This window comes from Corvus moneduloides, chromosome 12 (genome assembly GCF_009650955.1).
Source record: "Corvus moneduloides isolate bCorMon1 chromosome 12, bCorMon1.pri, whole genome shotgun sequence".
Taxonomy (NCBI): Eukaryota; Metazoa; Chordata; class Aves; order Passeriformes; family Corvidae; genus Corvus; species Corvus moneduloides.
Window position 1 is genome coordinate 3,813,707 of NC_045487.1, and position 25,484 is coordinate 3,839,190.

Here is a 25,484-nt window from a genome sequence, read left to right on the forward strand (position 1 = left end):
GGTGAAAATCTCCTCCCTGCTCTGCTTCCTTTTCTACCAGGAGAGGACAAGGAAACAGATGCTGTACCAACATTTTATGTACATTAACCTTTCCTCAAACCTTGGCAGCTGCTAGGGAGAGCCAAGAGTTCACACAAGATAAGATATGAGTATAGACAAGGCAAGTATGGAAGCTCCCTCACCTCCCAGCAAGGCAAAAACTGGTGTAACAAAGAACGGGTGAGCTGGGATTGGCTTCAAGCACTGAAAATTAAGATATACAAAAGCAGAAAGAAGTGAAGAAGTGGTCAAACATCTACCCCAACACAGAGGCAGAGAATATCAGTAAGAAGAGGGCAAAAAGAAACATCGGGGGAGAGTTAGAGGTGTCCCTTAGCATGAGAGACACTGGAAGAGCTGGGGGATCAGTGATGCCAGGGACCCTCCCAGTGCGAGCAGGGAGGTGCTGACAGGTCAGTGCTAAATTAAAGCAGCCAGGGGATGCCTGTGAGGAGCAAAGGGACTGAATAACAGAGCTTGGGAGGCAGACTATCAACATCTGCTCACAGCTCTGAGGAAAAGCACATCCTGCCCCTCTGCAGCTCCGCTATTGGAGCTGACAGAGATGGAACGGGCTTTCCCCAATGGTCAGCATCAGGTGCTGTCCACAGCTTTTACAGGGCTTGGATTGCAGCTTTGGCAGGTGTTTCAATTCTCTCAGCAGTGGGATTTAATTCCAGTCATTTGTTCTCTTCTGTCTCATCTCAGTAGCTCCCACCTGAAAATTTTTATTTTCTTTTTTCTTTTTTCTATCAGCTGCTTCCTCCACATTACTTCAGCCTTAGTGATATATCCAGACAGTGCTGGCCAGCTACAAACCATCTTCTGCACAGGGAAAATGGGGCTGATTTCACTCCTGAGCCGTTTTCACCCTTCCAGAGTTACATCAGTGTGGTTCTGGGTATGAGAGGAGAGTAAAGGAGGTACAGCACCGCTCCAGAAACAATTTTGTTTCTTTCCCTTATTGCTGTAGGTGGAAAGAGGGGTCATTTACTTTGCTCAGTAAACAAAAAGTGGAAGTCAGTTTGGTCAAACTGACCAAAACAAAAAAAGGCAATGCAAGTTTTTTACTATTTGTTCCCTTCAGTTTTATGATAGCAAAATACAAGAATCACATTACTTGTCTACTCAGACAGTATTAACACCTTCAAGGAACAGTTTCAATAAAGAGTGCTGTGTAAAATACTCTTGAGCCAGTGGTTGGCCACTGAGAACCTGCAATTACATGTGGTGGCTGTGCAGCATGAGGGAATTGTCCAAGTTCCTCCTTTCAGAGTTGATTCAATCTCCTCTTTTCTGGCACTGTTTGCTGGATACCCCAATACCTGCAGCTCTCCAGAGCTGGTGTTTCTGTGTTTCAGATTTTACAAAGACAGAAGTGAAAAAACTTTTCTTTGTTTCAAGCAGATTCCGTCTCTCCCTGCCTTTCCATCTAACTTCAGAAAGAGAAAGGAAGAGAAAAACAATGTACATTGCCCAACACGCAGCAACTTCAGATCCAGAGATGCACTACAAATTCCCAGTGGCTGGGTTCAGTCAGGCCATAAATAAAACTGCAGAGCCAACTTGAGATGCTCCTGGGTATAATTTACAGTGAAAAACTCTGGTGCTGCATGCTGAGAGCATGGCTCAGCCATTCATTTGTAACAATGGAGCTATTCTTCTGTCTGCACAAGGAAAACAAATCTCCTGTTGTTAGGAATCAAAGACAAGTCCTTCAGACTCTAGGAGACATATTTAACCATGACTAAGTGTGTTACTTCCTAAGCATTCACTCTTTAAGTCATCCCATCCCTCTCTCATTATGTAGTACTTCTGGAAGTGATTGGAGCGTATCCCAAAAAAGCAAGTTTATTGACCTCCACTAGCAACAAAAGTGCTTTAAAAGGGCTTGATGTGTGACAAGGTATGCAAAATTGATCCCTTAAATGGTTGTGAGCAATGTGATGTGAAGCCTCATCCTTGTTCACAGGGGGTTCAGGATCTCTGAAAAAATCCTGGCAAGAGACATGAAAAAGGCTTTTTGAGATGTCTTTGCAATTCATGGCTTATACATTTGCTGTGTGGAAGGGAGGGGATTGGCAGCCAAGGAAAGGAAACTCACTTTTTCCAGAGAATTCTCCTCAGTGTTCTCAACCATTTGAGATTTGGGAGAAACTCACTGAGCTATGACTCCTACTTCAGTGAAGCTTCAGCCCTTTTTTATAGAATTTTAGGCAGCCATTTTATTTTGCTTGGGCAAATAGCATGCAGATCATGTTTGACACTGATTAGAGTTTGGAACATTTCCACTGACTCCCACCAACTCCACAGGCACCAACCCCAAAGTCAGGATGATCCAATCTAAAGCAAAATGTGTCCCAGTAGCAAAAATTCCCATTCCCAAAGTCATTGACCAGTCCGTTGTCCAGTGGCTCTTGGTGAAAAGACAAGTCATGCACAGAATCATCAGGGTTGCAGAGATCTTCAAGATCCAACCATCAACCGAGATCCAACTCCTAAACTACATCTCCAAGTGCCACATCCAGACACCTCTTGACACTTCCGGATCTGTGTCTCCACCACCTCCCTGGGCAGATTATTCCAATTCCTGACTGCTCTTGCAGTGAATTTTTTACCAGTGTCTAATCCGAACCTCCTCTGGGAAACTTAAGGCCACTTCCTCTCATCCTTTCACTTGAGACAGGGCAGAAAAGTCTGAGCCCCAAATCACTACAACCTCCTTTGGGGCAGCAAACAAACACAATCACTTTTAATTCAGGTGGGTTCAGCCTCCTCATCCCCCTGGTCTGATGCTCCAGGATGAGGCCTCATTAACACTTAGTTTGCAGCACAGAAAAATGTAATTTATATCCAGACAGAGTCTATCCCCTTCCAGACAGACCAGTAGCTGTTATTTGGAGAAGCTGACAATAATAAATGACTTTGCTGCCATTTCCAGACTAGCAGAGTTTGGAAACAGTGTCCCTGTGCTTCCAGGAGCCACTTGTGCTATGTGGGGCAGCTCGATTCAGTGCAGATATAAATATTATATACAAATATACACCTTATTTACATAGAGTGCTTCAGATATTTCTACAGCCTTTCATGTTCCCATGAAACTCGATGCAGTTTGGGTTCTGAGTTCTCCAGCTTCAAATGCTGCATTTTAATTCTACTTAATGAATTAGATATGCTTTAGAGCTGTAATAAACTTTTCTTGTGAAGATATTTCTGAAGCATTGAGTCACATTGCTTACTGAGAATAAATACTGAAACAATATGTTTACATAAATAATTTAAAATCCAAGAGCACAGTAGGTAATAAAAATATATTGCCACGATAAGCCATGAAACCAGAAAACAACACTGCTCTAATTAAAAATTACAAATACACTGCAGTAAACAACTTATTTACACATAGTTAAAAGCCTAACTATTGAATATTCTGGACTTGTTGAATCCCAAAAAAGGGAAAAATACTGAAACCAATCTCTTCACACAGTCAAATATTGAGAACCATAACTGTGTTTAATTAAGATCTACTGTTAATAATGGATTTCAGAGTGAGGTTCTTCTTTTAATTTCCCAAGGTAGAAAATGTTATTAAATTTGGCCTTTAACTTCTCATTGACATGTACACTTGAAACTTCTGATTAAAATTTCAGAGGTTGGGAAGAAGTACCCAAAATTAAACTCTCAAATCTGGCACAAAAATAACAATGATCCCTGATTAAGAAATCGAATTTCAGAAACTTCATTACTGTTCTACTAATAAATTTTTGGGTTATAATTAAAATGGGGCCTGCTGGATTTCTTTCATTTTTTTAATTCTAGAAAAGATGGAAACCACAGAGAGATTTAAATGCTTAAGAAAAAGGGGAAAAAAAAAAAAAAAAAGAAAAGTTAATGAATGTGAGAAATGTGACCCTGCCTGAACAGGATTTTTTTCTTTCTGGGAGCAATGAGAGTGGAACAAACACTGTTTTCCACCTCTTATTTCCAGGATGATGCTCCCACCTCTACCTCGAGCTCCTCTGGGATGGTAACATCAGTGGATCAGGGAAGAGCTGACACCGTGCAACTTCTGCCACTTGTGTGCAGACAAACGGCCACAGCTCGAGGTCTGTGATTTTGGAGTCTCATTTTTTTCACTGAAACACATTTTTGCCAGCTTGGTTGAGCTTTGAAATGAAATTCTTCCTCAGCCTGCAAAAACACATCAAGCTGAAGAATAAGAAGGAAAATTGCTTCAAAAGTACAGCTGTCTTTAGGAAATTTTACAAAGTAAGCCACGTTTTTCAGAGATAAGTAATTTGATTCTGATTCAGATCTGCATTGTTCAAAGAATAAATTCAATCTAGTTGCAGACAATGGCAAAAATGGTTTCTCTACTCTTTTTTGTGGGTCTTGAAATGCATTTATCATGTTATATCTAGTAGAGTAACTAAATTTCCTGATTACAAATAATCAGCAGCTCCTTCTACAAGTTCTATACAGAAAATTAACTAAAAATATCCCTGCAGTTAGATCTATTTCAGTTGTAATAGGCTGAAAAAAAGAACCCAAAGCCCACCAACATTAATTCTCTGCTGGTCTGCCCATTTTGAAGAGGTTTATACTTTGTTGGGTGTGATGTACATGGTTCACACAGCACAAATCTGACATTCATTGCATCTTGCACACAAAACATTGCTCACTCGTGGTCATTAATATGCAATGGAATATCTCATTTAGGAGGCAGCTGTCCCTGCTTGGCCTTTATTTTACCATTTAGTCATAGCAAGGACTGATGGCACAATTATAGTTTGAGAACCACAAAGTTTGGTATCTGTGCTCTAAAAGTCCTGGACATTGTCCCAGCCTCTAAACACACACCTGCCTGAGGGAATTTGAGGCCAGATCCCAACCAGTGAGTGGTTTTGGCCTTTACACATGGAATTGTACCCTGTCTTTAATTGCAGATGCTGCTCTCATACCACAGTCTTCTTCACTGCTGGTACCCAGGTGTTTCAACACCTGTCAGCATTAAAACATCTTTTAAAAGTGCTGTTTTATGCTTTCCTGTTATTTTAGCAATAGGACTGACAGGTAGTCAAATTAGCCTTTTGCATTCAACCATTTCCCAGATTTCCAATACATTTGCATTATTTCCTTCTAACTTATACAATCACTTCCACTTCCATAGTTTCTTTATGTGACCATTCCTCATTCCCAGCCCAGTTTAGCTTAATTCTGCTCTTCTTTTCTGCACATAAAAGAAAAAAAATCTTGCTTTTGTCTATAAACCGTCCATGTTTGGCTATGCAGATACAGTAAAACTTCTGGGAAAATTCTGTTTAGATTGTGAGTTCGTCAAGGTTTGAGAGTTCCTTGGCAGACAGTTTTGAGATGTGGTGGACTGCAGAACATGTTTATGTTACTTGACTGGCTACACACCACACTTAAAGATAATTGAAGAGTGTTCAGTGACTCACTAGGTGCCCTTTAAATTCAGGGTCAATGTAGTTTGGAGAAATTCAGCAATACCAGTAGGTCAAGGGGAAAAATTCAGGTAATAGCTCCTGGATTGTTGGTTTTGATAAAAATCCTTATATTTTCTTGGCTTTTCTCTTTTAGCATCACAAAACCAGCTGTTACACTAATGAATGTTAGTTTTCCCATCTCCCATGAAAATACATAAATCATGGGGAACTTCAATAATTGTGTTTCTGAAAGTCAGTCCAAAACCCGAAGGAAATAATATCTGCTCCCTGAACAAGCCAGGTTCTGAGAAAAGTAGCTGAGGGTCATATTGCCCTGTCTGACAAGCAACAGAAATTCCATCCATAGACACAAAATTTTGTGAATGAAATAAGAGGTCTTCTTAGCAAAAGCTAAACATAAGAATAAAAATTATTCTATAAATAAATCCATTTAGAAAACAAGGGGAAAGGTGTGTTAAGAATCATCCTTCAGGTAAACTCATATTTCTATGGTAGAAGTCAAAGGAGAAAAACTGAACTATTCGTGTTATTAACAACGTTGTCCTTGAGGTAATGCAGAGAATTGAAACTTTTAATTACTGCCTTGCCTTTTTCCTCCTTCCTTGGAGATGAACACACTCACCTGCTTAAATTCACCTCCTCATCATTCAAATCTGAGTCCTTTCCAGTGACATTTTCACCAACACTTTTTACTGACAGAGAACATCCTCAAGATCAGCAGCTTTCTTTTTTGCAGGACAGTACATGTGTCAAACCTTCTTTAAGGATAGCACAATCACTGCTAAATAACCCTGTGACAGCAGAGAAATCTCTGCCTGTGGTATGGATTGACAGAGCCATTGTTCAGCTGCAGCTTTGAAGTCATTCTCACAAGGTGTTTATACCCTTTTACATATACTGAGACCTGGGGGAAATGATACTTACAAGGAGGAATGAAAAATTAAACACAGCTGTAGGTTTTAGTGGTAGTGTCTAACCTGTAATTTTCAAATGCTGGGAAAAGCTGTCTGGAAAGCCACCTTAGCCTTAGAGAATGAAGTGGTTGATTTTTCATTTTTCATAGAATCTCAAGTGAAAAGACCAAACCAGATGGATCAAAATATAAAATGATGATACCATGTAATACCTAGGTTTGCTCCTTGTGACATGGCACATATGTGGGATTATATTATTACAGCACAGAAATAATAATTTATTTTCATTTATCTGGAAAAGGCCAAGTCTTAGCTTCCTTTAGCTTCAGCCTGTCACTGGGAAATCTTTTCTCAGCTCTTGAAAGTGGATGGACAGTCATTATTTCACTGAGGGACATTATAAATTATCATAAACTGATTTAAAGCCCACGTAAAACAGATGAATCATTTCTTTACACATTTTCAACTTTTACACATCTTCACTGGCTCTCATGAAGGAAGAGGAAACAAGCAGGTTAAAAGTAGTTTTGGAACTATGCAAACCAAGTCTATTGCTTGTGGCACTTGATTGTTCTACTGTAGGAATCTCATGGTGTGGAAAATTCTTGTTCTCTAACACAGTGTTTTCAACAAACTGACTCTCTAATTGCAGGAAAAAAATATAAAAAGTAACTTCTTATTGTGTAGAACCAAAAAACTTTAACATAATTCTACACTGGCAGGCAAATTCTTGGGCACAAAAGACATTCCCACTTTGAGATGGATAAAAATGAGAGGGCTCTGCTCTCACCTGATGGTCTGGTGCTGCAAAGTGTCCGGGTCAGTGGCGTTCACCGTTAGCACCACGCTGCCAATGGGGATGTTCTCTTGCTTGGACACTGTCATTGGGTTTGGGTGGAAAACTGGGCCTTCGTTGACATCCTCCACGGTGATCTGGACGGTGGCTGTGGAGCTGGGGCCATAGGCTATGTCTGGGATCAGCGGGTCTTCGTTTTCCACTTTGATCAGCAGCGTGTGGAAGGCCGAAATCTCGTAGTCTAAAGGCTGCAAACCAGAAAATCAGAGGGCAAAGTTCAAAGACAACACTTAACACTTTTTCTTTTAGCCCATTGCAAACTTGCAGATGGCAGAATTGGCCAGAAAGGGACAAGAGCATTCCCAGCATCTGGAACTTGGTCAGAGTTTAGGATTAGACACACTCAGTTCTAAAGGGCATCAAAGATAATGAACATAATGGAATTAAAAAACCCATGGAGACATCCCTCTGTCCAAGAGCTTACATTTTTTTTTGCCATGCCCCATAGACATAATCCAATTCTCATATATACGTGTTTATTTATATGTAGCATGTGTTAAACAAATGAGTCACACTCAGGAGATACTCATGACAATAACACAAGCTGCTTTCATAACTTCTGTCTTGAAATCAAAGGCACTACCATGGAAATACATACATTTCTCTCAAGAATTGAAAATGCCTCTTCTGAAGCCAAAAAGAGTTCTGGTACAGGCAGCAAACAGGGCTACTTTCTTTCTTTTTTAAATTTTTTAAGTTTGAGACATAGGATTGTCTTCATACAAGCGAAGTAAATTTTCCTATGAGGCTTCAGAAACGTGGGACCAATCCACTTTAGAAATGTGGATTCAGTCTGAATCCATGCCCCTTACTTCCCTACTATTTGCGTGTGCTCTCTAAAACGTGAACAAAATGGGGCCCTTGAATTCTAATCGTACCTTCAGCCACAAACAGAACTTTGTTGTCAAGTCTCACTATTAATTGTGATGCTTACTGCAAATCTGGCTGTTATTTAAGCACAATGGCAACACAGATAGGAGCAGGCAGTCATTGTGACTAAAAAAATAAGGTTACTGTGACAGAAGAAGTGGTTATACTCATAGTTTGGACAGGGACTGGCAGCCAGCTTTATATCTTTGAATAACCTATCCCTGCTGTGCCTTGTTTTATGCAGCGAACCAAGGGGATGAACCTTACAACAACACAGGGCAGAAGGGAATTGTTCTTACCTTGACAACAGAGAGCATTCCCTCATTAGTCTGGGGGTTGGTGTGGATCTCAAAGCTCTGCCCTGGGTTCCCATTAATGATGGAGTAGACAGCTCTCCATGCCCCAGTGGCGGGGTCGTCCCGGTCACCCACAGTCAAGTTCACTATTACACCCGTGACCCCCTCCTTCACTGTGGCCTGGAACTAGGAAAAAACACAGAGGAAATCATTACTATTTCCACTTAGTAACCACACACACATCCACAAAATATCCAAGGCAGCATTAATTATTTACCCCAACAGGAGGAAGGTGGAATCCTTGACCGAAACGGAATGTTATGGGGTTTAAATAATGCATTCTCACCTATGAAATATGAGGTAGCACATTTCAGCTGCTCTCCATTTAATAGATGGCAGATAAGCAGCGATGTGATAGGAATGGAGCTGGGGAAGATTCTGATCGCAAGGAGACAGTTCAGCTCATATTCCTGGAAAGTGAAGCATGAAAATACCTGCAGTGCTGCAGAGCTGCATATACTGCCAGAAAGGGCACTGAGGGAAGAGGAACCTGACTCATACTGACCACTCTTGCCTTCAAATCTACTTTTATTTGCAAACAAATCCAGTTTTGCATTTCACACTCTTTTTCTCATGAATTATCCCACCCACATTCATTTTTCACTGCACCGTTATCGAGGCACAAAACAGGTCTCACAAAAACCATTCCCAGACCATTTTTTGGAGGGCTTGCCCTAAGGCGCTCAGAAATAATTGGACCTCATGCTACCACTTTGTGTGCATAACTAAAAGTCAGTGCTGCCTTCTTTTTGCCATGGAAGAATTTTTTGTGACCTTGTGAAATGTGTTGCTGTACGATTCGACCAGCCAAGCCCTGTAAGAAAATTCTAGTTTATTCTCCATCATTCTTATTTATGTAGGAAAAACATTAAGCAAACCATTGGAAAAGCTTGTAAGGGTCAGGCTTAATAACACTCCTCACCTTTCAAGTACTTGGGGCTGACGTGCTAAAAGCACTGTATATAAGAGTGATAAGATAATACCTGCTTTAGAGGTGGATAAACCAGGCTGATAAGAGACCTAATCCTGAGAAGTGCTGAACATCAGCACTGCCGTTATAGATCATTAGGAAATCTTAGCATTTCTAGGGATTAAGTCTTCAAAAGCCCAAAATTACAAACTTTAATGACACAAATAGGTTTTGCCGTGCTTGCACTTCTTAAAAGCTGCATCACTCAAGGGCAAAAGTCACCCAAGTGGCTTCAAGACCTGAATAAACTAAATGTCTTTTCCTCTGTCTTACAGAACATGAGAAGTCACAGCACTGCAGAATAGTTTGTGAAAATACCGAAACCAGAAAATGGCATTTTATTAATGTATATATTTCCCAATCTGGACAAATAGGAGGTAAAGTGGATTTCCTCATACAAAAATAAAGAAAAGATGACTATGTCTTCCCCTGTGTTCAGTTTTCTTTGTTTTCCTTCTTTTTTCAATAGATTTGGCTTCCCAAACGCTTTTTCAATTTTTCTGTATAATTTGAGTATATGCATTCAGTTTAAGCTTTCCAGCCTCAAACCTGATTTCATAAAAGGATGACATTAACGACTGGCTATTTCTATCTTCTTTGGTGTATCTAACAAAGAATTTAAAGATTCTTTTGATCTTGATAGTTAGTATGTAACAGGTTGTGATTGAGCTTTGTTTCAGACAGTTCATTAAGCTCATTTGCGGTTTAATTAACTCTAAATGATAATACAACAATATTTTCACTTGCTGTGAAACAAATTAGAAGGAAAACTCTATTAAGAATCTTGGAAATAACAGAAGACTGATTACCAAGATTGTGTTCCTTCCAGCTCAGCCAAATGCTGACACTGTCAAGCAGACTTGGATACTTACTCTGACTGAAAATAACCAATTAGCCAATAATTGATATTTTTATATTGTTTCATATTGTCTCAACTTGAGCATGCATAATATGAGACACCAGAACCAAAAGGGTCAGAATTTTTCCCACAAGTGTTCAGTACCCAACAATTTCCATTCAGCTGGATAAAAAGGTGACCAGAATTCACAGAGCCCAATAAAAAAGAATCTAACCCTTAGATTTGACCGGGCATCTGCTCCTAATTCATATTGATCCTTCGGAAAAATCTTTTCCTTAATCCTCCACTCTGATTCAATTAAGTGTTCAATACTCCCTGGCTCACCTTGGGAATGGTAAGAGCTGTTAGGGTAAAACATTAAAAGGTATGGCTGTTTTATTCAGATTCATTATTGTGAAGCCTGTGAGAGAAATTTACTATTTTTACCCCGTCGATGCCAGACTGTGATGGAAAAGGTTGCCATGATGTGCCAGTTAGTTCAAAAAACATGGAATGTCAGGCTAAGGGTATCTAAATCAAGGATATCTCAGCTGGGGTTGGCTTTACTTCTGCATCCTTATTTTCTCCTTATTTAGGAAGAGGTCTCAGAAACTTCAGTTGCAGAGAGAAAGGGCACATGGACCTTCTGGGGGCACAGCACTGCTGAGCTGCTGACTCCTGCAGGTCAAGGAAATGCCAACATCCACAGGGAAAGGCTGTGCCAAGCCAAATAATTCCAAGTACAGTGGTACCCTCACCCCAGCATCCTTCACATTCTGGAAACAACCACAAAAACACAGATATTTGAAGCTGCCTGGAATGTTAGACTAAAATCTGTTCAAGATGGATGGAAAAGCAGAACGATCAGACCACAGAAGTTGTCACAGAGGTCTACTCTAAATTTATAATGTGAAAAGTGCAATAAATCACAGATTTCTGATTGCAAAAGACACATATCTACTGTGAAATAGCGTGGCCTAGAAAAATATTGTGTCTTTTATCTAGAAGGTGAACTCTTGCCTGTTCAGTCACCTTTATATGAGGAATAGACTTCCCAACATTTAGAAAAATCTGTTACACCTACACTGAGTCCCTTTCAAAAACAAAAGTAAAAAGGGAATTTAAAAACTGTGAAAGGGCAAAAATAGGATTTAGATTTAGAAGCAGAGGAAAAATAACCAAGGTTCCTCATATTTCACAGTGAAAAGTTTACACTCTCAAAGCACGGTGCTTAACTGGGAAAGTCTGAACCAGTGCTCTAAAAGAAAAACTCCACAGTGGCTAACACAAATAATTGGATCACAAGTTAATTGATTTTACTCATTTTAAATATCTGCACATCCCCTAAGCACCGCTATAAATTAAGAATAAAGTAGATGAGTTCAGTACTTTATTTAAGCTGCTATCATTTGGACCCATTTTAACACTAATAGCTTAGAAGGTGGTACCCTGGGCCAGAGTGGGTTTGCTGGAACGGGCTGTGTGCATTTCCTGCTTCTGAGTATTTGACATGTGAAGTTAACCTGCTCTGTGATGTGCCATGCTGTCGTTTATTGTGCTTATCATGCACACAGCCCAGAGATTTTAGCAATTCTGTCATTTTTAAAGTTTTAGAAACATAGCAGAGGAAAAAGACACAGGTTCTTCTTTTTTCTGTTTCCAAAATCTTGTGGTAAAATACACAGAAAACGGACTGAAACTTAGAAGGAAGCAGTGAGCAGCAGTTAATGGGAAACTGAACAATTTTGAGGAAATATAGTGATGGATGTAGATGAAGTGTGTGAGGCTTGTGAAGGTGCACAAATAGAGTTCCAAATGTAACGAGCTAGCAGCGTTTGCCATCGTGCTGGACGGATGGGAAGCAGATAAGGACACTGGAACTCTTGTGAGGGATCACCAGTGTGGTTCCACGGGGCATGGAAGTCCTGGAGGGTGACAACAAGCAGCTTCTATTTCTTACAGCACAGGAGTCAGTAAAGGGATGGCAGGGAGATCAGAAATGTTTGAAACAACTGTGTTCAAATACAACTCTGAGCAGAGGAGAGAGTCTCAGTCCAACAAACTTCCCTGGATCTTGCAAGCTGAATTTAGTGGTTGTTTCCTGCTGGAGCCAGGATGTAACACTGAGCCAAATCCTCCTCCACACTGAGCTCTATAATGAGCTGATAGGACATTGCAGTGGCAGCTGTCACTCACAGAAAAATTCCTCTGGATGGTCTCAAGACAAGCCAGTCTTGTCAGATTCCCACCATGGGGCAGGTACACAAAAAGATCACTTTGCAAAACGTTATCACCTGAGAATCCAGGCACTGACCCCACCTCAGCATCAAACATAGCTGGAAATGGTACCCAGACCGTAAGAAAATCAGATTCTTATCTCACAGCCTCATTTAAGGCCTCTGTAGTAAATGAGACTCTGTTTACTGATTTCTCAGAGCAAAGAGATGAATTTAACTGCATCAGAATCATCTGAATGCCTCCTGTCCAACAGCAGCGTGAGCAGGCTGTGACAAGACCATTGTGAAGCCACTAAAAAACTCTCTCAGAGGGGCACTGACACCCAAATTAAAGAGCTGCCACCAGCAGCAAACACAAAGCAAGACAAACACGCCTGGGGTAGGTGATCACTACCCAATGGCTCATTAAGATTCTGCATGCTGTGATTCCCAATCAGGAACAAACAAATTAAAACTCTGTGTCAGTTTGCATTTATCAGGGTGATATTCCAGCGGAAGGTATTCTGTGCTGCTATCGTGTTTGTTTCCTCTTCTATATATCAAAAAACACGGAAAATAATGAGTTGTATTAATTCATATGTCTCTGTTAGAAATTCCACAGAGAAATTGCATTACTGCAATTATCTCCCTCCACTGAAGCCTACTGCCTTTGTGACCATATTTTGTCTAATTTCTTGAGAATGTGATGACAAGCTATAGAATCTCTCGCAACCTCGTTGCTCTTTGTGCCTTTTCCTTTGCACGCTGTCATTCAGTTCATGCACCTGAGCTCCCAGGATTTATTTGCTCATAAAACAACATATTTTCCATAGCTCTGTACCTGGAACATCTCCAAGTGCAAATGAATTTTCAGAATGGTCGCAAAGGTTTGCATTCTGGATCAATCAGGAATGAGAGTCTCATAAATGTCAGAAATGAGCATTTCTGGTGGAATTCAGCGGGATGCAAAGCCCAGTTTGCCAGAGAAGGATAAACCAAGCCACTGGTGCTTGGAGCTCCAAGTTCACAGGCAGGGGAAGTGCGAGGAGGAAATACTTGGCACAACACTTGTGCATAGACCAAAGTGGTGCTGCTGATTCTGCAGCCACCTTCCCTCCCACCCCAGGAGCCCAGGGTGCTGCCCCAGAGGGCTGGAAAACTGCACCTGAGCAAAATCAGTTTATACCAAACTCTCCACGAGAGCAATTTAATGGAAAATGGCGTGGTCAAGGTGAATTGCAACCCGGTGTTACATTCTCCCTGATCTCCTCTACAAATGTGGAAGGTTTTCCCTCAAGACTGCACACAGCCTTTGCTATGTGGACACAAACAGCAGCTCTATTTCACTACAAAAATATCTGTATTAAAGTAATGGATTAAGTTGATGTAAGCTGCACACCAAGCAACACACGAAGCACTTAGAAAGCCATTTAGATGAAAGACACTACATAAATATAAAACATGATCACGGTATGACAAGGATTTGATGGTGTAAATGAGATGCAAAGCAGGAATTATAGCTGTGAGTCACCTAAACAGGCTTTATTATTGTCATTGTCTTACTGCCATAATGCTGGCTTGTAAGCATTGTGTTATTTCTTAACTGAAAGTGTTTCTTTCAGCTCATTCTGTATTTTTTCTGAGTACATCATATTCTTCCACCTCCCTGGTGAAATTACAAAAAGAATTCAATTGTATCTTAGAAATAAAAAAACAAAACCAAAACCAAAAACGTTTCAAATATATGAAATTGACCATAATAATTTTGGATGCATTTTCAGTTTTTAGTTCTGAATGATTTTCCACAGGCTCTGCATTGTAAATGCCTTGTGATCTTTCAAGGCACACACCAGTTACTTTACAAAGTAAAAGTAGGACTCAGTAATGAAGGACTGAATGAATATTTTTATCTGCAAAATCTTTGTCTGCAAGTCTGCAACAAGAGCAACCAACCCAAAAGATCGATTAGGTAAATGGAAGGCTCAGGATTCAATTCTGCCCACTGTAGCATGGCTCTGAATTTGTGCCTTTTTATAGAAAAACACAAACATACTTAAAACCCTTGATATTAATCATGAATTAGCAAAAAGGGGAAGTTTCTACATGGCTTCATTTTGTTCTGCTGTTCATCAACCTATTTGGAAAAACACTCAAACAAACAAAGAAACAAGAACTTATTAACCAGGCTCCAGGTGAAAGTCCCTCTGGGAATAGTTTTCCACCAGGTTAAAGCCAAACTATTTATGGGACTGAGACCACTTCAGGTATTAAAATTCATGAGTGAGTAGTAGTGGGCTGGAATACAAAAATAACAAGAGGGAAGGAGAAGGAAGGAGAAGGAAGGAGAAGGAAGGAGAAGGAAGGAGAAGGAAGGAGAAGGAAGGAGAAGGAAGGAGAAGGAAGGAGAAGGAAGGAGAAGGAAGGAGAAGGAAGGAGAAGGAAGGAGAAGGAAGGAGAAGGAAGGAGAAGGAAGGAGAAGGAAGGAGAAGGAAGGAGAAGGAAGGAGAAGGAAGGAGAAGGAAGGAGAAGGAAGGAGAAGGAAGGAGAAGGAAGGAGAAGGAAGGAGAAGGAAGGAGAAGGAAGGAGAAGGAAGGAGAAGGAAGGAGAAGGAAGGAGAAGGAAGGAGAAGGAAGGAGAAGGAAGGAGAAGGAAGGAGAAGGAAGGAGAAGGAAGGAGAAGGAAGGAGAAGGAAGGAGAAGGAAGGAGAAGGAAGGAGAAGGAAGGAGAAGGAAGGAAGGAAGGAAGGAAGGAAGGAAGGAAGGAAGGAAGGAAGGAACTGTAGGGTTGCCAGCATGAAGGGTCCCTTCTATTCCCCTTGCAGGTGCCATAAATCCTAGAAAACTTTGGAGGATTGACAGAATAAGATCCTCACAAGATCCATAAATTAATTTGCAGAATTTTCTTCCTGTTTCTTCCCCACAGCAGTGCTGAAAGCCCATTCTGAGCTGGTGCTGGTTTCAATCCTCTCATTTATGGGCTCACAAAAGACTAAAAAGCCACTTGGGGACTGTAAATAAGTGATGGTGAAGGTTGCTTGAAAAATAGCTGCTTTTTGGAATTATTTTGAAGACTTTTGTTTACACAAGATTCTGACCCTTTCTCAGCCCAGCTCAGGGCCTCACTGAACAAAGGCAAAAAGATAATTCTAACATGTATTAATCATATGCTGAATGCCTGCTTCAAAGCCTGTTACCTCCAGGTATACATCAAATGTCTGAAGATTCAGAAGGAAGACAAAGATGCTCTTTTTTTTTTCCCTGAATATATAAATAATTTAGAAATGATTCATTCTTTTCTACCTATAAACGCAAGGTGCATTCAGTTTTTTTTCTGGAATAAATCAAGTACCCACAAATAATTGGACACCTCTAGAACGATGGTTGTATCATAGAAAAAAAATACTCCTTCTCCAGGTGGACAGAGCACAGTGAAAGGTCACTGTATTTATTACATTTAAGGTACTTTTGAGAAAACCTCGAATAATAATGTTATTTTCTGAGCTACAAAAAATTCCTTCACTGCAGGTAGAACAAACCTTATGTTTAAAACAACAGCATGAGAGAAATGATGATCTGAGCACGGCTGAAGGAGCAGACTACACCTATTCACCTGCCCAGGGAGCAGGGAGAGCTCTGCCTTTCACATTTATGAGGCCTCTTGTGCTGAATTCAGCCAAACCAGCTCCTCTCATTCCTTCCTCAGTGCACTTCCCATCAAGGGCAGTGTTAGCCTGAATTCTTGCTAAGATGCTGGATGTCTTCTTTAAAGGAATGAACTTTAAATAAAATACACCTCGCTGGATTTTTCTATCTTTTTCCTCCACCGGATTTGAGGAGCACGAAGGTTTTGCAGGATTTTTTCCCCCCACTTATCCTAATGATGGTGGGAAGGGAAGGGAAGGGAAGGGAAGGGAAGGGAAGGGAAGGGAAGGGAAGGGAAGGGAAGGGAAGGGAAGGGAAGGGAAGGGAAGGGAAGGGAAGGGAAGGGAAGGGAAGGGAAGGGAAGGGAAGGGAAGGGAAGGGAAGGGAAGGGAAGGGAAGGGAAGGGAAGGGAAGGGAAGGGAAGGGAAGGGAAGGGAAGGGAAGGGAAGGGAAGGGAAGGGAAGGGAAGGGAAGGGAAGGGAAGGGAAGGGAAGGGAAGGGAAGGGAAGGGAAGGGAAGGGGAGGGGAGGGAAGGGGAGGGGAGGGAAGGGGAGGGGAGGGAAGGGGAGGGAAGGGAAGGGAAGGGAAGGGAAGGGGCCTTGTAAAATGGTCCTTTTTCATTTTTAGCAGAGACTTTTTCATACCCAAGCCAACATTTCAGATGCTGACAATGAACATCTGAACATATATGGTGGAACTTACTGACACTGCCCTACTAAGAAGAAAAACTGGAAGTTACCTGTGACTCATTTTGCAAGAATTCCTGCCAGTCCCAGTTAGAGGTGGGATGCATTTACTCCATGGACCCTTAAGCAACAACTTCCTCCTACTTCTTCCCAGAATGCCACATTTTTGGGGCCTGGACATGGAATGTGTTCAGAAAACACATCCTCTTTCACTGTTGCCGTTCTTCCCTGTACCACGAAGGACCCTTAACAGCAGGAGACGTGAATTTACTCCACTCTGAACACCAAAGTGGTAGAAAAAAGATTTTTATGACTATATATATTATTATTATTAACATTAACATATGGAGGGAACACTTAATTTGCTAGAAATTTTGGAAGATTGAGGGGAGTGAAGGAGAAATTTCTCTAATGGCTTTAGTCTACACTCAGGTATAAATAAATGCAATGTGGCCTCAGCACTGATGGGCAGAGAGCCATGCAGTGATAAGACCTTCAGCAGATGCTGATGATTTTTAAATTATTATCATATTAACCTCTAGGAAGTAGACAAGGTACGAAAATTGTATTTTAGGGCTGTACAAAAGCACTAAACTAATAGAAGTTTAAAAAAAAAAAAAACCAACACACAAAGAAAGGAAGGTTTCCTTCTAAATAGCTGAAAGAACAAAAATTTTCTAGAAGCCTCTTGTTCACCTCTTTTGGTACCTTAATATTTCAAGACTGAACACGAGTTTAAGACTCCTGGCCTTTGCAGAGAGGTGGAAGTTGCAATGAAAGTGAGACTTTCTCCATGGCAGAATCTTTGGCCTGGTAGAGAACAAGCAGCACACGCTGCCAAATGAGAAATCCTGCCTCTTGTTCCCTGGGAGGGCATTAAATCCAAAGAAGGGAGTTATTCTTTGTGCCAGTTTACAGCTGATCAAGGCCCAAGCTGCCAACAACAGATGTTTTGACAGTGGTTAAAGTTCTTCACAAAGTCTTTGGTGGGCAATGCTGAGCAGCCCCACTCCAAGCATTCATAGCAACTTGTATCTCCAGAATATTTCAGCTACAAATTTCATCAATTCCCCAAACTTCTGGCATTTTAGGTTGTGCCAGCTGATGGGGATGAGATGCCCTAGATTTACAAGGCCCTCCAGCTGAGAGCTGTCTGAAGTTATCCCAGTTTGAAAACTCTATTTTGGAAGCAGATAAGAACTCTGCAAGGTTTCACACTGTTCCAGTGGAAGCAGGAGGTACAGATGGAAGTTTACAGGCAGCATAATCTGCAGTGATACAGAATCTGTCTGAATTTTAAAAATGAAATCTCGAGCCAGCATTTTGTTTTCTGTGAAAAGCTGAGTGGGGAGAGGAGAATTTGGGCTGAACACTCCATATTTCAATCCATCTGAACACAATAAGTCTTCCAAGTCTGCTGACAAAGTGATGAATGAAGTCTACTGCACATAGTTTCTTCTACTGGATATACATGATTTTTTTTTTTTTCCTCAAATTATCCAGTCTACATCCAGTTGGCTCAACATTCATTGAGCAAAACATTACTGCTCTATCAAAAAGCTATGATACAAGAATAATCATTTAAAGATCAGAGACATAAAGTGAACTTTCATGATTAATGATCTTTCCTTTTCTGTTTTCCTCTCATAGCAAAAAAATCTTTATTATATCCTGAACATCCAGGTAAGCACCGAGCACTCATTACCCAGGATGGGAACAACAAAGACCTGGGGCCTCTAACCCTGTTAGCAGTGAAAAATTCCTTTTCCAAGCTCAAGAGTAAAGAATAATAGATATAAATGCAGCAGATTTGACTAATGACTATGGGTGATGTGAGCCTCCCCATCCAGGACTGTGAGGAGAGCATTCCAAAGGCAGCCAGGGGAGCTCGCTGGCAGCTGGGATGAACCTGCTCTGGGAACACTGAGATTTAAGCATGTATTGCAGCAACAGATGTATGGTTTGGCATTGCACAGCTGTGAAAAGGTCAGGAAAAATCGCAGCTATGCTAAATGGATTTATTGCTTTCTGCTTTAAGGCTACTGATGGTCTCCATCTCCCACCACCCAGCTCCCATTGCCAGGGCTCATTTCATCTTTCCTTGGAAGAAAAACATTTGTGATAAAGGCAAGTGAAACATTTCTCTTGTAAGTGCCCGTTGCGTGCTTATTTCTTGCCTAGAATGGCACAGAGGGAACATTCAGGGCCCTTTCATCTTCTCACCGGTAATTTATGTTTTCCTACCCAAACGTTCTGTGTACACACATCCTTCTGGAACACAAACACCCCTGCAGCCTCAGCTGGATATGTTTTGTGCAAATGGTTAAGTATCCATTTGTTTCTTTTTGTTAATAAGGATGATAAAAATGAACTAAATGTATTTTTCTATCCTGATACTGAATTCGCTCAGAGCTGTTTGGAGTTTGGGGATGACTGGCAGTGCTCCCCAGCTGATGTGTCTGAGCACTGAGAATTAGCAGGCAGGTCAAAACAGGCCAAGGTTCTACACTGCTGTTCTGGACAGAGAGAAGCGGTGCACACCCAAATACAGAGAATCAACCTGTCAGACCTGCCTTGGGTGGGCTGCAGGGTCACCTGAACGTGGTGCCTTAGAGCAGCCTTCCAGTACCTAAAGGGACCCTCAGGAAGGCTGGAGAGGGGCTTTCTGTACAGGCATGCAGTGACAGGACAAGGGGGAATGGCTTTAAGCAGAAGGAGGGCAGGGTTAGACGGGATATTGGAAAGGAATCCTCCCCTGGGAGGGTGGGGAGGCCCTGGCACAGCTGCCCAGAGGAGCTGTGGCTGCCCCATCCCTGGAAGTGTCCAAGGCCAGGCTGGACAGGGCTTGGAGCAACCTGGGACAGTGGGAAGTGTCCCTGCCCATGGCAAGGGGGGATGAAATGTTCTTTAAGGTCCCTTCAACCCAAACCATTTGGTGATTTTACCATCCTCTGAATGGCAAAGGGGGCTGGCCCAGTGGCACACCCTGGTTGTTGTTCCTGTGAGGACCAACCCTGTAAGGTGTTGCTGGGAGGTGAGAAGCATCACCCCGAGCACAGATGTGCCCTTGGTGGGGCTGAGTGAGAGCAGGCAGCACAAGGCACCTACACAGCCACTGGTCACTAGAACTGGCCCTTGCTTGGGATGCCCAGATTTTGTACAATTCCTTCATCCTGATCCCAACTAACACTGTGGGGTGCCTGGAAGTCCTTCAGCAGCAGTTTAATTCCTCTGAGTCCAAGCACACCAAATGTCTCATGCAAATAAAGGCAATTCCCAGGAAATACAGGTGGCACCAATAAGATAAAAAAGAATTTGGTATCATCTTCAGTTTATATCAAAAAGCTTTTCCACAGAGTTGGATGTTTATCGAATCAGGACATGTATGAAGAGCACGAGTTTATTAAGAGACTGTGCCATTCCTCTCTTTTAAGACTGGTTCTCCTTTTCCTTCAGAAACCTTCATATAATGGGCTCATACATCTGCATCAGAATTGCCACACCGAGCTCTTCCCAAGGACAGTCAGTACAGGAGGAATTAATTGGATCCTAACACACTTTTCTAGATACAGATTTTTCACCTGAGCTTGCCAGTTCTAGGGGAAATCATTTTAAGGGACAATAAATAGCACTTTATTTCTGTACACAGCAGTGTGATATACTGTAAGCAGCCACCCTTCCTCCCCTTGGAAGGCAGAAAAATGCTGTGCTTGCAGGTACCTCTGAAACATCTCCTATTTCTTGCCTCTGAGTAAGCTCGTAATTAGAGTAGAAACATGAGGAACCATTTCAATGGAGCTGTAAAACTCCAATGGGAGGGGAAAAAAAAAAATCTATTTGAGGTTAGAACAAAATCCTTTTTTAATCTGGCTAATGCTACTTTTGTGCTGATGCTGATCATTATATTTATGACTAACTGTGGGACATTCCAAAGCGTTGACACCTGACTTCACTTGCTAGAAAAGCAGTCACTTGCAGATATTCAACTTGGTGATTAATATGTAGATACCTAATTTTTAGTGGATTAAACCATGTTGTATCAATTTGGTGGTCTTTAGGATTTATAATCAAACCCTGATGACATCTGATTAATGCCAGCACAGGCTCCCTGATCCTACAATATTCTTGCTCCTTTGGAGCTCAGATCACAGCAGGCTGATTACCCCCTGATTATCCTGAGTAACTGGGGTCAGAGGTTCACTGGCACCACAGAACACATTTAATTCAATCAATTCAGTTAGTGAAGCAGTTGGGGGAGGGAAAAAAAAAAAAGATATTCCAATTGCTGTAATATAGCATTATAAAAATTGCCCAGGACTTCTGTGCTCCAACTGATGAGCTTTTTTGTTTAATTTCTAATTTAGTATTCTGCTGGGGTTTGCAACTTCAATTACTTGTGATATTTTCACTCAAAGTTGGGGGCACTGAGCTTCGAGGGAGGAAGGAAAACCAGAGGGAGAAAAGTTGCCTGCATTAAGCTGGAAAATAACCTTTGTGACAGCCACACACATGCTGCCATAGCTCAGCTGTGGCTTTCCTGGTTACACTCTCTACCAGTAACTCACAAAATCCTCCTGGTTCTCACCACATGTCCCTTTAGGCACTGCCAGATTTTTGCTCTCCTTTCACTTCTGGTGGATTTTTAATATTGTTTAGCTGAGAACCACTTCATTTTTCCTGTAAGCAGAGTGACTTTGATCACTTGTGACACAGCACAGTCCTGATTTCAGACAGCCCAGAGCCCTCGTAGGTGCTCAGAGGAGCTGGGGAGCTCATTAAAGACTCCACTCTGTACCTCAGCCACCTGAAACACCAAGTGCTGTGTCTGAGGTGAAGCACAAAAAAGCTCCTCCTACTGCTCCCTGAAAACCTCGAGGCACTTCACGTCCAGCAGCTCAGTTTGACTCCTGCTAATGAGGTTTGCATCCTATGTAATGATCCTGAGTCTGCTGGTACACAAATATTCCTTATTGTGCGTCCCGAGGCTGCTGCCACAGCCAGACTCTGCCTTGTGACCCCGGGCTGGGTGATTGTCACAGCTCCAGGGGACTGGTGATGGTGGAGAGCCTGCTCAAAAGGGGCCACAGAGGTTCTAAAAAATGTAAGGGACACCAGATACAGTAAATTTGGACCTAACTTGGAGCTTCAGGGCAATGAAGAGGGAGCAACACACAAAACCACGTTCTCAAGGACATAAACATGACCCCAAATGATGCCAAGGGCAGGAGGGGGAAACGATCAGCACGAGCATCACCTTTGTCCTGGCAAAGGACTCCAGGTGTTACAACTCCCCGTAACACCCTGACCACAAACACTGGAATGAAACCAACTTTATGGCCCGGAGGAGTAAGGAAATGGTGAGAGAAACAGCAGGAAAAGGGGTGGGAGCTAAGAAAGGTGTATACAGCAGTTTTGCATCTGTCTTATCACTATTGACAATTTTTCTAAGTTGAAGAATATTTATTTTCTTGCTTATTTCAGTAATTCAGTCAAAATTAATAACGATTCTTGGATTAGGATGAAATTGGATTAGTTTTCAATTTTACTAACAATAAATTCTTGGCTTTATATATAAGGTGGGCTTCCCCTTTGCCCATCAGCAAGATTTTGAGTGTAAAAATACAGCATCAGGGTTAACCACTACCTGCAATGCTTCCTTAGAAATTAAAGCATCTTTCCTGAGTAGAATTCTTTAATAAAGGAAATGAAGTCTTATACCTCTGTTTTCTCTGCAAGCAACAGAAAGTTGCAATTTCATTTTCTGCTTGCCCACAGAGAAGATCCATTTTCTGTATGTTCCTTTGGGGTCCTTTGGAATGAAAAATGCTATATGGTTATAAAACATTCTCTTAATGAAGCTCACTCTCAACTATCCCTGGAATTGATGAATTTCCTCCTAAACCCCTGTGTACACTTGCCCACGGGACAAACCCTGGCACAGCTGTCAGGATTCCTTACCTTAAGAGAAACCCAGAATGGGAGGTGCAGGACAGAAGTTTGGTGCATTAGAGAAGATCCCAGTGTGCCTGAATGGGACATAAAGCTGGGGAGCCTATAGACAGTGCCTATAGAGCCCCACACAGTGCCTGCAGGCTTTCCTTTGTGTGTGAAATATTATCAGCCTGTTCCACTACAAAATCCAGAACAAATAAAAAGACAACACCCAAATGACTTAATCAATTCTCCATATCCAACACAAAACCACGGGTAGAGAAGAAAACAAACAGCAGCAAAATCCCATCGCATCAAAGTCCTCAAAATCGATACACTCTTCTCCTCCTGTGCTGAGCATGAAAGAAGAAGAAACCACAGACAGCAGATGTTGGTTTTGTCACTTTCTAAGTGCTGGAAGAAAAAATGTGGACAATAAGGGCGATTTTATGTTGTGCAAACAGCAAAACTCTGCTGAGAAGTGCAAGAAGTTGCTCCACATGCAGGGCAGAGGCAGGAACTGTTCCATCTGCTCAGCTCTGGGGAGCCCAGGCTGGGTTAGAGCCCCTAATTCCTGCCCACACTGGGGAAGGCAAAGAGCAATGGGAGAGGCAGAGGTCAAAAGCACACGGCCTGGGAAAATTCTGTGCAGTTCTGGATTAAAGGATTGTCTGGGTGTCACCTGCAAAGGGACAAGGCCACGAAGCTCTGGGCTTCACTGGAGCTAAAGCAAATCCTCACCAGAGATGAGATGAGGCAAAACGTCACCTGCAGGGAAGCTGAAGGACTGCAGAGGTTTGCTGGGATATCACAGAGATCAGATCACTGTAACCTCAAAGCTCTTGAAGGAAAAATAAGTAAATACTGGAAATTATACAAATTAGAGGGAGGAGTTTGAGGATATCTTGAAAACCCTTCCCTGAAAGTTTCATGAGAAGCCCAAATCCAAGAATCTACACAGAGCAAAACACATTTGCCTGATTTTATAACATTTATAAGGTTCATGATGCTCATGAACAGCCAGGAAGCTCACTGGATTGTCATGAATTCTTTTTTCTGTGTCCAAAAACAGGAGATAGGAAAGAGTTTCCTTAAAGCCCAGTCTGAAACTCCCCATCATCCAAGACTCTTCATTATGCTGGGTTTGGTGCTGACAACTGGAGATACAGGGAGTGGCTGCAAAATCACATTTGCCCTCCTTAGTGCAGATAAAAATTGTGCCTGTAGCTTTCCTAGCTGGACATGTCCCATTTTGTCAACAAAATGTAAGGAAAGGGGAGACGAAAATAACTCTGATCTCAGCTTGGGGAAGGATCCAAAGGGGACAAGAGTGGCAGCACTAGATATCAAAATTTAATTGTTTTGAGGCTGCAACGTGGCCACTGTAGCAAAACTCCTGCTCCACTTAGAACTCCTCAATTTTTATCAGTGAATTGAAACTCTTCCCTTGCAGTCCCACAGGAACAAACTGCTCCTGCCAAGCAGACAAGATTTCTGAAGAAAATCATGCTTTTAACAAATCTCAGCCATTACTTCATCATTTTCCTGAATTGTCTGGCAAAAAGGATTTTAAAGGCCTGCATATAAATCCTGGAGCAGCTATGAAATGAAGAAAGCAGATTGATTTGCATTCTGTTCCATTCCTCTCTTTGCCAAAGTGATCTTTTTATAAAAAAAATAAAATTAAAAAGACTTAAAAACCTAAAATCTGAGCCTGAGAATTCAGTTTTCAACATCAAACCATTGAAATTTTTTTTTTTATTTGCTTGCAATGTAAACCCTTAGAAATAGGGTTTACAGAAGAAATGCTGCCAGAACCCCCAGAACATGTCATCCACTCATTCCTCACACGAACTAAAGCAAAATGCCACCCTTGCATTGCCCACAAACCCTGCCAACAAATAGAGATTCCGACAGGCTGAGAGCACCGTCTGGGGTTTTTATGCTCATTTTTTTCCATGGCAACATCTCTGTTCCACGTGCACAGTTTTATTCCCTCCAATCTCTGCATTGTCTGCTTTGGTTTATCCCTTCCAGGGAGCGCCTGCCACGTCTCCACGCTGCTGCAAGACACAGAAAGCGCATTTGGAGTGTCTGGGGCCAGCTGACACTTGCTCCTCAGCCATAAATTTCACTCCAATCACACGCAACCTTCTCACCTCTCCCACCTTACAGCCCTTAGCTGTCTCTTCCTTGGTTTTCCCCAGCCTCCAGCTGAGAAACTGCATCTCCTGCACTGGCACTGTAAATGCCAGCCCAAAAGATTAAAGGCAGCTGCTCTGTGCCACCTTGGCCTGTCAGGGACGACGTCCTTGGAGGCCACCTGCACAGACAGCAGGGGACTTTTCCACTCAGCTCCTGGGTGTCCCTATGCCTGGGTTTTGTGAATAGCCTTGAAGAGATGGGACTTAAATTGTATTGAGGGTATTTGTCTAAAGTGAATGGAGAGCATACTTCTCGTTTATATCCCCTGAGTGATAAATGCAAGAGTGGAATAGTTGGTTTTTTTTTCTAAGGCAAAGAAAATGGGAAACCAACACAGATTTCAGGCACATGAGAAATAGCTTATGAATTTAGATGATAGTTCAGCAGAAATAAATTGTACATCTGTTCATTCATTCTAATAAAGCAGGGAAATGACACACTGCTGGAGCCTTTGGAGAATGATGGTATTTTTAAATTATGATCCTATAATAGTAGCA

At 41.8% G+C, this 25,484-nt stretch overlaps 1 protein-coding gene across 2 annotated transcripts in view; it reads right to left on the reverse strand.

Moving 5' to 3' along the window:
* CDH13 (cadherin 13) overlaps window positions 1–25,484 on the reverse strand; it is a 449,036-nt gene that overhangs the window by 46,768 nt on the left and 376,784 nt on the right. For both annotated transcript variants that reach the window (XM_032121641.1, XM_032121640.1), the window contains exons 9-10: window positions 8,444–8,626; window positions 7,209–7,462 (exon numbers count right to left, since the gene is read on the reverse strand). In XM_032121641.1, the coding sequence (XP_031977532.1) occupies window positions 7,209–7,462; window positions 8,444–8,626 (437 nt within the window). The remainder of the gene's footprint in view (window positions 1–7,208; window positions 7,463–8,443; window positions 8,627–25,484) is intronic.